At 37.4% G+C, this 13315-nt stretch overlaps 1 protein-coding gene across 2 annotated transcripts in view; it reads left to right on the forward strand.

Annotated features, from left to right (window-relative positions):
• Positions 1-13315, forward strand: part of MDN1 (midasin AAA ATPase 1) — a 98934-nt gene that overhangs the window by 20296 nt on the left and 65323 nt on the right. For both annotated transcript variants that reach the window (XM_065833421.2, XM_071806757.1), the window contains exons 13-26: positions 647-759; positions 1278-1426; positions 1529-1589; positions 2126-2337; positions 3727-3830; positions 4835-4979; positions 6591-6687; positions 8292-8405; positions 9051-9198; positions 9370-9480; positions 10205-10356; positions 10866-11044; positions 11408-11616; positions 12697-12843. In XM_065833421.2, the coding sequence (XP_065689493.2) occupies positions 647-759; positions 1278-1426; positions 1529-1589; positions 2126-2337; positions 3727-3830; positions 4835-4979; positions 6591-6687; positions 8292-8405; positions 9051-9198; positions 9370-9480; positions 10205-10356; positions 10866-11044; positions 11408-11616; positions 12697-12843 (1941 nt within the window). The remainder of the gene's footprint in view (positions 1-646; positions 760-1277; positions 1427-1528; positions 1590-2125; positions 2338-3726; positions 3831-4834; positions 4980-6590; positions 6688-8291; positions 8406-9050; positions 9199-9369; positions 9481-10204; positions 10357-10865; positions 11045-11407; positions 11617-12696; positions 12844-13315) is intronic.

Here is a 13315-nt window from a genome sequence, read left to right on the forward strand (position 1 = left end):
TCTTTCTTAGTACTTGTTCTGTAATAATTGATTAAAAAATCAAGTATTTCTCTAGGAGGCTAGTGACTATATATTAATAGTGTGTGATATAAATGGCTGAGTTAGCTGACAAAGTAATGAATTAGTTTATTTCTGACTATAGAAGTGTGGTTGTAAAGAAAATTCCCCCTGCTACTTAAAGATGGAAGAACTTGCCAGCCAAGTGGACAGAAACTTCTATGGATTTTTTTGTCCTTCATCTTTTGCATTATTTCAGTATGGGAATCTATTATCCTTGGTCAATGGCAAAATATCCTTGTTTACACAGAGATATTCACCAAGGTTATTTGGAGGGAGTTTGTTGTTTATTATTAGTTAACTGTTCTCAGGTTCAAGTTTATGTAGTTGAACTACCACAGAAGTAGGCAAAGTAGAAATATAATGGCATACACCTGTAACCGAGTTATTAAATGGAAAGTTGTTTTTACAGACTGTAACACTTCTGAAGTCCTTCAGTATTTTAGATGATGAGTATGTAAAACCTGAAAAATGCAAAATAATGAAAAATAAGCTTGCTACAAAGTGCTACTGGTAACATAACATGGATTTTCTTAACGGGATGTTGTAGGCAACATTAGTATTGAAAGTTTTGATGCTTCCTTTGCAGGTAGAGTTCTTTTGTGAACTCTATAAACCAGAAATTTTAATACGGGACCAAGAAGTCTCTATCGGAAGAGTGCATCTGAAGAAGAAAGAAACACAAGCTCTCACTGTACGAAGGTACAATATCTTGTGGTTTCCATGTGAATTGAAATATTTTGTGGTGGAATAGAATAGATTGGAAGTCACAGGATTTAAAAAAAAAAAAAAGCCAAATTGTATATTCTCTCTCCAGTGGAAGGAATGTGATGAGTTCTTGTGATTGGAACTTTACCTTGCATATCTTAAAGGCTGTCTGCATCATACTTCTGGCAGCCAAAACGTGCAGATTTTCAGTTTCTTTTGAACTACAGTTTCTTCAAAGCAATGTGCATCCACAGCTGTTTTAATAGTATGTGACACGAATTCTGCTGACTGAGAAGTTCTTTAAAAACTCCTGAATTTCTCGGTTGTATGTTAACAAAAGTAAGTATTTTACGAGGGCATCTTGGAACTAATTTTTTCCACAAACCTTTTTTTCTTAATAATAACTTTTAAAAAATCCTAAATTCAACCACTCTTCTAAAAATAATTAAGGTAAGATTAAAATGAGATCCTTGATGAATCTTGGTTTTGAGTTGCTTCCTTTGTTTTTTCAGAGCAAAACAAACCTTTGCTGCCACACGGCCATCTGCAGTATTGATTGAACAGCTTGCAGTTTGTGTTGTCAAGGGAGAGCCTGTGCTTTTGGTTGGTGAAACAGGAACTGGCAAAACCTCGACAGTTCAGTACCTTGCTCATATTACAGGTAAATCAATGGTGAAGACTTTAACTTACTTGAAGACAATTAAAAAAACAGCAAAGGAGAAATACCCCACCGGTTGATGGTGTTTTCTATTTCTGTTTCAAGGACACCATTTGAGGGTTATCAACATGAACCAACAGAGTGACACAGCAGATCTATTAGGGGGGTGAGTCACTGACTACTGTTTTGTCTGTTCTGCATAACAAACTGGCGGTATCAGAACAAGCTTCTAATGTAAATATAGTTGTGTTGTCAAAGAATTTAGGCATGTATCAGTTTCATAGTAGCATAAATACCTTAAGAAACATGTTTGCATGCAGAAACCTTGTCCTTGCTGAAGAACAGAGGCAGTTTCACTGAATTGTGTCTACATCTGTATGTGATGAAGTAGTTTAAAAGCATCACCCAGTGTCTCTAAAAATGCGTAAGCTGTTCAATATAGATACAGTATAATATTCACTGGACATAGTGATTGGTAGTAGTAAAAATGTTGCTTATCAGGGTAGTCCTGTCTTTGTAAAAATACCTTATAAAGTGCATTTAAATATGTGCAATTTTACTTTGCTTCTTAGTCGAGTAAAACACTATGGAAACCACGATTCCTTCCTACGCAATATTGTTGTTTCAGTAACTCTTTTTGTTAGTTCACAGATGCAAGTTCCTGTGTCACGAATGAGTAACTATTCTTTTGCTTCTCTTCAGTTACAAGCCTGTGGATAACAAGCTGATCTGGCTACCTCTGCGAGAGTCTTTTGAAGAACTCTTCTATCAGACCTTTTCTAGAAAGAAAAACCAGACATTCTTGGGACACATTCAGACCTGCTACAGGCAGAAACGTTGGCGTGATCTGCTAAAGCTAATGCAGCATATTCATAAATCTGCTGTTAATAAGGAAGCAAAAGAAAATGCATCTGGTAAGAGTTCAGACTGATCAAACACATAATTAGTGGTGAACTGTTGTAGAGTAGATGAGGTTTTTTTTCTTGGTTTTTATCTTTCCTCCCGCTTTGTTGCTTTCTTCTGGTTTCAAAAAATGCAATCCCTGTCTACAGCAAGGCATTCAAAATACTGTTTGAATAGTGTTTTCTTTCTAATCTCTCGCTGTTGTCAGCCATGTCTAAGAGTGAAGGTTTGTTTGTCTGACCTGTGGTGCCCTTGATATCTCAACTCCACTCAAGCACATACTTGTTTGCTGTGTTGGTGAACCGTTTTAGTTTTTTATGTGGCAGTCTTCCATGTGTATGCACTCATACTTTCAGTCCTTAAACCTCATTAGGTCTCACAAATAGATCCTATTTTAAAAACAGCAAACCAAAACAACAACAACAAGATAAACTCAAAACCCAAAGTAATAGCTTTCTTATAGTAGTAATGATGTTAAAAACTTGGTAGGAACTTTATGATTACTTTGGTTTCACTGTCAGTGATGCTGACTTGCCTAGTTCTTAACTTTGTTTCATTGTAATTTTGTCTCCAAATAGCCATTTTTCTTGTTTTATGATTCATTTGAGACAGAGGCAGTATTGTTACTTTGTCTGGCATGGAGTGGTTTCTGTTTCTAGATCTGCTGAACAAGTGAAGTTGTTGTTTTCATTCAGTGTGGGCCAAATAAACTTAATTATGAACCTTGTCTTCCCTCTTCTTTTAACTGGTTCTTCTGAATACGCAGGTATTAAAATAAATGCCCACAAATATACTTAAAAAAAACCAGAGGTTTTTGGAGATCACTTGTTGCAAATATTGACAATCCCAAAATAAAGACAAGCTGAGATCTGTAACTTGCAAAGCTAGCAACTGAAGATATGATGCTGCATGTACTTCAGGCTGTAACTTTAAACAAATAGCTGAAACATGTCCAATAGTAAATGATGTCATAACTGATAAGCAACAGTGCTTTTACTGATATTGAAACCTTCATTATTAATCTGTTCTGTCACAAAGTTTGTGAATTTGGATTTATTTTTCTGAGATGCCTGTGTCTCTGGGAATTGCAGTCATGCTGGAATCAAGTACATCACGAATATTTTTCCCTGAGCTGGGATATGCTGGAATGAATAGCAAATTATCTGTACCCATATATCAGTAGTATTCAGCTAAATTTTTTAAAGGAGCAAAAAAAAAGGCAAAAATTTTTTGTTGTTCTTAATTCATGAGGTGTCATATGTAGAACTTGAATGTTTTAATTGCTCAGCCAAACTTACTCTTGTATTTCTGTGCTTGAAACAGCTTGATTAAACTACGGCTATTAAACATTTTTGTGCTATTGTTCTGATGGTACAAGCTTAAATTTGTTTTGCTTACAGGCTCGCCACTGAAGGAAAAGTGGGAGGCATTTGGTCTTAAACTGAATCATGCTCATCAACAGATGAAAATGACAGAAAGTGCTCTTCTGTTTGCATTTGTTGAGGTATTTAGAGATCTGCATTTTGATGCTAGGTTGAATAAGGAGGAACATTTAAAAGACTTTGCAATCAGTATTATATAAATAACTTCCTGGCAAGAATCCTGCTGTTAAGTAAAACTTGTTACGTGATAACTCTGTGGAGCGAAGTGTGCTACTGCAAGGAGATGGTGGTTCGATGGGGGGAGGCAGAGGGGAATGTTTTATGCTAACATGTTAATTCAATGCTGTATAATATTAATTAGGACTGGCATGATAAAATAATATCAGAAGTGTGTCATATCGTCTTTTCAAGTGTATGAGACTAGAAAAGACACCTTGACCAATCTCTAGTAGGACATGTTCCTGCCTAAAGATTCCTGTGAAGGATTTAATATTAAGAATCTCTGATGTTTATCTAGAAGTGATGTTTTTTTAAAATGTTTAAAATCCTTGATGTACTATTCTAATGTCATTAAGTACGATTAGGGGAAGCTATGATGGTTTATGCATGTTTTTTCCTCATCACCTTGTTAGTATGAATATATGCTGTCAAATTTTGTGTAGTGTGTAAAATGTTGACCAGTCCTATTGTTATATGAATAGTTGGGGAACCTTTGACTTCAGCAGAGTTGTAATTCATAAGATGAGGAATTCTTCCATGAGAAATATAATATTGCTTGTGTCTTTGTTTGGATTTCTTCAGATTAGCTATCTTTATTCTCATAGTGTTGTCAGTGAAGTTTATGCAACACAGTGATGGATGTCACTGACAGGCAGCATTGCACAAATAAGAGCTTAATTCTGTTACATCTGGTAGCTAGTAATGGGGATAACTCTCTGACTTCTGTGACTTGCAAAATAATTCCTGTTGATGAGGGAGAGAAGTAAATCTTCTGTTGCTTTTAAAGGCCTGGAGCTACCATTTGTCTAATCAACCCATAAACTGCAAAATAAATATTTCCAGTATACAGATACTTCAGCTGATATCACTGCTGGTGACACGATTAACAAATTGATATTATTTTTAGGGTACTCTGGCACAAGCAGTAAAAAAAGGAGAGTGGATTTTATTGGATGAGATTAACTTGGCTGCAGCAGAGACTTTAGAGTGCCTGAGTGGTTTATTGGAAGGATCTTCTGGGTCGCTGGTGCTACTAGACAGAGGAGACACAGGTACTGTTTCTGTGCTTGCTTATGCTATATCTTGCTATTCAGCCTATATGGCTCAAAATAAGTTGAGAACACTTACCATTAAAATGAATATGTGCAGAAGAGAATAATGTGTTCTTTCTAGACTTCATACTTTTTATGTGCAAGAAGCTGGAGTTTGAATTCATTGTGGCTCAGGAGACTTCAGCATGCAGAAATTGTTGTAGTTTTTGCTTCTTTGAAACCTACGAAGAGCAGGTCTGTCTAGTGCCCTCAGTAAGCACTGCTGTCTCTAAAAACAATTCAAGGAGGGTGTTTGTGATTTTTCTGTTTGTTTGGGGTTTTTTAATGGGTTTTTTTGTGTGTTTTTTTTTTTTGTTTGTTTGTTTGTTTTTTTAAGTTGAGGTAGTTTGACAGGTAAGGGCACAGGACATGATGTTCAGTTGTTGCTATTAGGAAAAGGTTTTTCACCCAGAGTGGGGTAGGGAGGTGGTCACAGCCTCAAGCCTGACAGTGTTCGAGAAGGAATTGAACAACACCCTCAGACACATGGTATGAATTTTGGAGTTGTCCTGTGCAGGGACAAAAGTTGGACTTGATGATGCTTGTGGGTCCCTTCCAACTTGGGACATTCTATGATTCTATGGTACTGTAGTAATTGTCTTTCACTGATCCTCCAAATACATTCTCCAGCTAGCTGGATGTGGATAAGGCCTTTGATTTTAACAAGTCCTTGTGGGTTGACTCCAGCCAGCAGCTAAGCACCCATTACAGGTGCTCAGTCCTCCCACCCCACCATCATCCAGAGAGAAGTGGGGGAGAGAATAGGAAGAGCAAAAAAGAAATCTCATGTGAAGTGGGTGGTGCAAAGGCAGTCACTAAGCAGCTCCCACAAGCAGACCAAAGTCCAGCCAGTCTCTAAGCAACAGCCACCTTGGAAGACAAAAATCAATACCTGCTTCTTCCTTTACCCCAGTTCTTGTTAATGATAATGTGTAGTAGGGAATATTGCTTTGGCCAGTTTGGGTCAGCTGTCCCAACAGTGTCCTCTCCCAGCTTTTTGCTTATTCCCAGCTAAGTCACTGGGGGAGGGAGGGGAGAGTGGGGAAAAAGAGAATGACCTGTGCTGGCACAGCATCAAGGCTGCAATAACCAAACGCTAGTGTGAAGAAAGTTAACTGCATCACAGCCAGACCCAGTGCAGACCTAAAGGTAAAAAATGCAATTGCTGCATATTATTGTCTGGAGCTACAGGTAGAGGCAAATGTTGTATGAGCTTCCAAGGCTGGTTTTCTTCCTGGCAAAGGGAAACAGTGGCCATTGTTCTGAAGAGGCAAAAGGAGCTCCAAGTTTAGGGCTTATATAGTTTTTGAAATATTTTGCGTTGTTAAAACATCCTGCTACACACAAATAAATGTCATGGTTTCACTTGCCTGTGTCTGTTGTAAAGATGCAGATATACTTCTCATGAAATTACATGTGGTTATTCTCTGAAAACTTTTCACCCTGGCAGTTTAAGAGAATGTAGTAGTACAGTAATAGAAAGCTAGCTTAGAAGAAATTTACCTTATTTAACATAATAAAAATCCTGGGTTTAGCATTAACCTTGTGTCTCTTATTTCTGTTTTCCTTTAGAGCCTCTTGTCCGTCACCCTGATTTTCGCCTGTTTGCATGCATGAATCCAGCTACAGATGTTGGAAAGAGAAACCTCCCTCCAGGAATAAGAAACAGGTAGGAAATAATGATTCTGTGACAAAATACTTAGTCACTGTCTTTGTTTCAGAGTTAACTAGCTTAATGACTTGACCCAGTGAAGAATATCTGCTTTGAAAACTGAGGATAGAAGTCTGAATTCAAATTAACTTCCTGCAAGAGGTGTTTTCCACATCATGTTGAAGGTCTTTTATGAAATAGCATTGGGAAAATACTTCTGTAAAGTTGCTGAGCATGAACAAATGGTCTAGCAGTTGTGTAGAGTGTTGTCACTGGAGACAAGGGATTGATCATTCTTTACAATTAAGCTGTCAGTGCCTGAGAGTGCTACTGTGGCAGTTTATGTTCCTGATGGGAGTAATAAAGACAAATACTTTGTATCTGTTTAGCAGCCTTTCTCTTGATAACTCAGAAGTGTTGATGATCCTTGCAAAAAGCTCTATATCCAGCCTTGTTTGCTTAGAAGAAGGGTGGCTTGCATGGTGGAGCAGATGTATGATGTTCAAAGTATTTGACATGTGATCCTCAAACACCTAAGCTGTGGCCAGGAAACTGAAGTTGTGGCAAGTCCATTCTTCCATACTTACTGTTCCTGGGTACAAAGATCTTCTGCTTGTATTTGATGCAGTTTCCCTCATGAATGATGAAAGTTGCACATGTTGTCCCTTATCAGATTAATAAACACGGTGCAAAACTTTAGAGATGCATTTACTATATGTAACTAGTCATTTGCAGTTATTAGTGGCAAAGTAAGGCTTTATTGCTATTAGCTCTCCTTGCTTAGTAGTGCAAGGAAAGAGAGTGTATACAGAAGAAAGGAGACTTCATTCATCTTAAGTTTAAATGAACTTATATTTGCATTTGTCAAAAATGTCCACCCTTCTGAAGTTAGTGATATTGCTCAGTTGTATTGGGTTTGCTGTGGTGTGTCCTGAGCCATTATTTGCAGTTGTAGTGCATGGTATGGAAGGGCTGCAGACTCATATTCAACATCCAGTGCAAATATGCTGGACTAACTAATGGTTAGAAAATATGTTCATGAACTAGAGCTGTTAGTGTAGTGTACTAAATGTGGAACACTGACATATTTAAAGATACTTTGAACTTCAGAGTACATGTTTCGATGCTAGTTTTCCTTCGCTTATCGTCAAGTTTTCTCATTTTATCATTGCTGAGCTGCATATTTGTGAAACTAGGAAACAACCTGTATATACTAGTCACAACAAAATTAGAATGTGTGTTTTATTATAAGTGTCTATTTTTTAAAAGTAGAGATAACTAGAAGAGTCCACTTTGAAAAGTGCTACTGCTGTTGTCAGTGCCCCAGTGTTCAGTCCATAATGTTTGGTTATCTCTCACAAATTGTTTAAAATTTTAATTAAAAAAAATACAATACTGTAGTTAATTTTCAGTCTACTAAGTTAAAATAGTTTATATAAGTTACTTAAAAATAAGGTATTAGTAATATGTTCTTTTAAATTACTCTGATTCTTAAGCCTATCTGTGGGTAGTTTGACAAGTTAGTATTCTACCTCTTACAAAATTTCAGATGTATACCATGAGGATCATATATAAATTTTTTTTAATGTGGTCAGATTTCTAAGTGTTATGGATTCTTATAGGTTTACTGAACTTTATGTAGAAGAATTGAGAAATGAAGGAGACTTGCACATTCTTATAATGGATTATCTGAGAGGCTTGAATGTGAACAAAAATACAGTACAAGGAATTGTAAAGTAAGTTAATTATAATCTCTTTAAATCCTTGATGGAATAGGTTACATGTAAGAAAGTATGTAACTGTAATCTGTGTTAGACTCTTTTTGGTAACACTATAAAGGTTCCTATGCAGCAGTTTGCACAGCCTTAGGAAATGGAAGACGGTAGACATCCATCCCCTTCATTCTGAAGGTTTCTGTACTTCTGAGGAGGAGATTTACTTTCTTTTATTCAGAAGTGCTTCTTTGGGTGGCACCAGTTAAAAAGCGTTATCATTGCAGTCCTTTTTCCCATCAGAGAGACTAAAAGGGTTTGTTTTTGTACATCCTACCACTGAAAGTTTTATATTTATCAAGTTACCAGTTATCCTGGTTTAAGGTGTATTATCTGACTGCATTAACCTGAAGAACTGTTATATTCTTAGAATACTTTGAGTTTATAGTCTTTATGTCAAGCTCTCTCAAAAATATGGCCCTAAAACAGTTTGTTGCTTTGCTTCAGTGACTATACAGATGACAGAGTTTGGCGTGGCTTTCCTAACCTGGAGCTTTTAGAAAAAGTGACAGTTGGAGATAAGTTTAATCAGTTTAATTCCTTAGAGCAATGGTCTGATTAGCAACAGCACTAAGTAACTGGAACTGATGTCACTCTTTATTTTTGCAGCTTTTATTTATCTGTGAGAAAGGAAGCAGAAGCAAAGCTGGTGGATGGAACTGGACACAGACCTCACTATAGTCTCCGTACACTTTGCAGGGCATTGAGATTCGCAGCATCTAATCCATGTTGCAGCATACCACGCTCACTGTATGAGGTGATTACCTATGCTGGGGTTTGTTTCAGTGTATATTGACTGCTAAGACTGTTTGGATAAATGATAATCTTCTCTTCGAAGTATGATATTGAACAGAAATGATGCTTTAATCACCTTTTTTTTCCCCTAATAATTATTCATTTTATCACTGAAAATAACTCTTCCTCTTAGGGCTTCTGTTTGAGTTTCCTGACGCAGCTTGACAGAAGTTCTCACCCAGTAGTTCAAAAGCTAATTTGCCAGCACATAGTCTCTGGCAACATCAAAAGCCTTCTCAAGCAGGTAGGTAACTAAGCCTATATAGAGCTGTTCAGTATTCAGAGCAGAATTTGTTTTGATTTGCCTTCTGTGTCTTTTTCCTCCACATTTGTCCTGTTATTCATGTTATAAGGAAGAAAAATACTGTTCCTTCATAAGTTTTTACTTCTGCTTGAAATGTCCATATGTTATAGTTTATTTGTTAATTTGAAAAATATTGAAGTCTGATTAGTTACAGCATTGGGAAGTGTGGGCAGCTTAATAAAGTGACTCCAACTGTAATGCTTTCACAGATTTTTGCAGAGCTTTCACAGGCTTTTTATTTTTAGACTGAATGTAGAACATATGGATAGAGAGCAAACATCTGTGTTTGTTTCTAATGGATAACGCAGAATTTCTCTAGTTCTGGGAGCCCAGCATGAATTTGCATGGGGGTCTGGGCAGGTGGGATGGGGAAACCAGTTGTAGGAGATGGGTGTTTGTTTCAGAGTAAACCCCTTCATATTAGAAAATATGGAGGAATATAGAAAGATAAAGCCCATTTCCTGCTTGGAAGTGTACCTCAAAATTCAGTACTAGGACTTTCCTGTTGCATTATGTGACAAGGTGACAGTGCTTACTGCAGGGGTGCTCAGAGATTAATTTAAAATGACTTCTTACAGAACATTGCATTGGTATTATAGAGTTGTCTTCATTAGCAAATTGGAATTTGTTTGTGTAGTCTGTTATTTCTGTCTTGTCTCCTTAGCAAATACCCAAACCCCAAGGAGGGAGATTTGTACTTGTAGAAGGATACTGGATTTCAGCTGGGGATAAAGAACCTAATGTAGATGAGACTTATGTGCTAACCCCTTCAGTTAAGCTTAATCTGAAAGACATTGCCAGAGTTGTGTCTGCAGGGTAAGTCTGTTTCAACTTTTCCACACACACACAAAAAAAAAATTTAAAAAAAAAAAAAAAAATCTAAGTTAGAGATGTTTATTAGGATTTGAAGTGTTGGTGCCTGTCTAGCCTTTGTTTGGCATGAGTAATGTCCATTTGCCTTCTACTTTAAGGTTAACTTTTCATTATACAGTGACTTGAGTTTCTAAATGTTTCTTGTCTCCTTAAACCACCTTACTGCCACACATAGTTTTATTTAAATGATATTTTAGAAATTTGCAGTTAGAATAGCCTGCTTATTTCACACTGTCACGTAAAGCTTTCTGGGCAACAGCTGGCTCTTGGGCATAAAGTTACTTGTGTTTCTCTAGGTAGTGTATGATCTTGGATATTCCAAGTGAGCTAAGTGGTGATATTTTGGTAATATACTTTGGTAATGTAGATCTATGAAAATTTCAAATAATGTCCATGTCTGGTATATGAGAATTATGACTCTGCTTCTAAACCACTATTTTTATCCCTTTTAGGACTCACCCAGTACTGATTCAAGGAGAGACCTCTGTTGGTAAAACCAGTTTAATTCGCTGGTTGGCTGCTGCTACTGGGAACCATTGTGTAAGGATTAACAATCATGAGCATACTGACATCCAGGAATATATTGGCTGTTACACATCAGATGCCTCTGGGAAGCTGGTATTTAAGGAAGGTTGGTGGGGATATTATGTTTACTTCAAATTCCCATCTTACTTGACTGTTTTTTTTCCTTCTTTTCTGCTTGTCTGTTTTATTACAAAGGAGAGATGACCTGTCATGAAGTTAGTAGTTGCATATTAATGATAATCACATATGTGAATTTCAGTGAATTCTTAAGAGTTCAGTTTTGTCTCATCGTAGCTGTCGTATTGGACATAAAATAATGCAACAATTTCAACAATACTGTTGCTTCCATCTATGGATTAGCATTTATGCTGATTGAAAGCTTGTTGCTCTAAGTATCTGAATGCATGTTTGTTAGATTTAGTTTTGTTTATTTAGATTTTTAACTAGAACTACTTCTGTTCCCTCCAAGGCATTCTCATAGATGCAATGAGAAAGGGTTACTGGATTGTTCTAGATGAACTTAATTTGGCTCCCACTGATGTTCTGGAGGCTCTCAACCGTTTGTTGGATGATAACAGGGAGCTGTTCATTACTGAGACCCAGGAGGTTGTCAAAGCTCACCCCCGCTTCATGCTGTTTGCTACCCAGAATCCTCCAGGACTCTATGGTGGCAGAAAGGTCTGTATAATCTCTTCCTTTGAGTAGCTGTGACTCTAAGGAGTTAATCTGTCTTGTACAAAGAAGTGTGATGTAAAACGTTTCTGATGTGTGGCACAGAATTAACACGAAACTTTCAAGAGGCAGAGAGTTCAGGTGGCTGTGTAATAACTTTCAGTATAGCTGGGTTCTGTTTAGGTTAGTTGCTTGTTTTGCAGATACTAAATTTCTAGTTCATTTTGAGTAGTTGAGATTTAAGTGCTTTACTGAGCTGGAGTTTATGTATGTTATGTTTCACTCAGCATTTCTTGTTCAAGAGCACTGGAGAGAGATTTGACTTAGGCTATTGATGTGCATTTTTTACTGGTTTTGGCTGGAACAGTTAAATTTTGCCGTAGTGACTGGTATGGTGCTGTTTTGGATTTGTGACCAAAACAGGATGTCTTAGCTATTGCTGAGCAGTGCTTGCACAGCATCAAGGCCTTTTCTGCTTCTTGTACTACCCCACCAATGAGTAGGCTGTGGGTGCACGAGAAGCTGGGAGAGGACACAGCTGGGACAGCTGACCCCAGCTGGCCAAAGGGATATGCCATGCCATGTTCTTGTGCCCAGCAATAAAACCTGTGGGGAGAAGGGGGGGATACTTGGTGTTTGTTTCTCCAAATAACTGTTGGGCGTGATGAAACCCTGCTTGCCTACAGATGGCTGAACACCCTCTTGCTGACGGGAAGTGGTGAATGAATTTCTAATTTTGCTTTGCTTGTGCATGCACTTTTTGCTTTACCTATGGAAACTGTCTTTATCTCAATCTATGAGTTTCCTCACTTTTATGCTTCTGGTTCTCTCCCCAGTCACCTTGTAGAGGGGTGAGCAAGTGGCTGTTTGGTGCTTAGCTGCCTACTGCAGTTAAATCACAACATGTTTTAAAGCTCTTGTCCTCATCCAGGCTGTCTCTTATGCTTTCTTTCAATATTTATGAGTATGTGCTAATTTGTATACTATGACACTATTCATATTTCCTTTGGGTGTATAGGGGAAGATATGTAACATGAGGAATATCAAAGGAAAAAGTTCAAGCATTAGTATGTTTTCGTATTTTAGATTTTGTCCAGAGCCTTCAGAAATCGTTTTGTGGAACTACATTTTGATGAACTGCCAAGTGCTGAATTGGAAACCATCCTGCACAAACGATGCAGTTTGCCACCTTCTTATTGCAGCAAGCTTGTCAAAGTCATGTTAGACCTGCAAGTATGAGTCTTTCTTCTTTTTGTAGAAGACATGCAAACATGTTTCAACATAAAGTAATAACAATACCTTTTTTTTTTTTTTTTTGGGGGGGGGGGGTGTAAACTGGCAGATACTTAAAAACCTAAACCATAATTGATGGAAGAGAATACACCAAAGTACTTAGTTCAGTGGTTGAGATAAAGAATAGGGAAGGTGAGGTCAGATTTGAGAGAAAACTAGCAGCAAAAGAACTAATAACCAAAAGCCTTGGGATTTGATGTGTAGAATAATCTCTTGCTAAGGATCCAAAGTAGTGTTGGATTTGTAGCTGTCTTTGGGTCATGCTAAACTTGGTATTATTTTTAAACAAAAATTTTGGATGTGCCCTGACACCGTGTTTAAAAAGCTTGTAATGCTTAGTATCTATCTAAAACTCACATATTTAAAAGGAATTGCAGCAGCACAAACCTGGGCACACTTAAAAGTGCTAATA

This window comes from Patagioenas fasciata, chromosome 3 (assembly GCF_037038585.1).
Source record: "Patagioenas fasciata isolate bPatFas1 chromosome 3, bPatFas1.hap1, whole genome shotgun sequence".
NCBI classification, from domain to species: Eukaryota; Metazoa; Chordata; class Aves; order Columbiformes; family Columbidae; genus Patagioenas; species Patagioenas fasciata.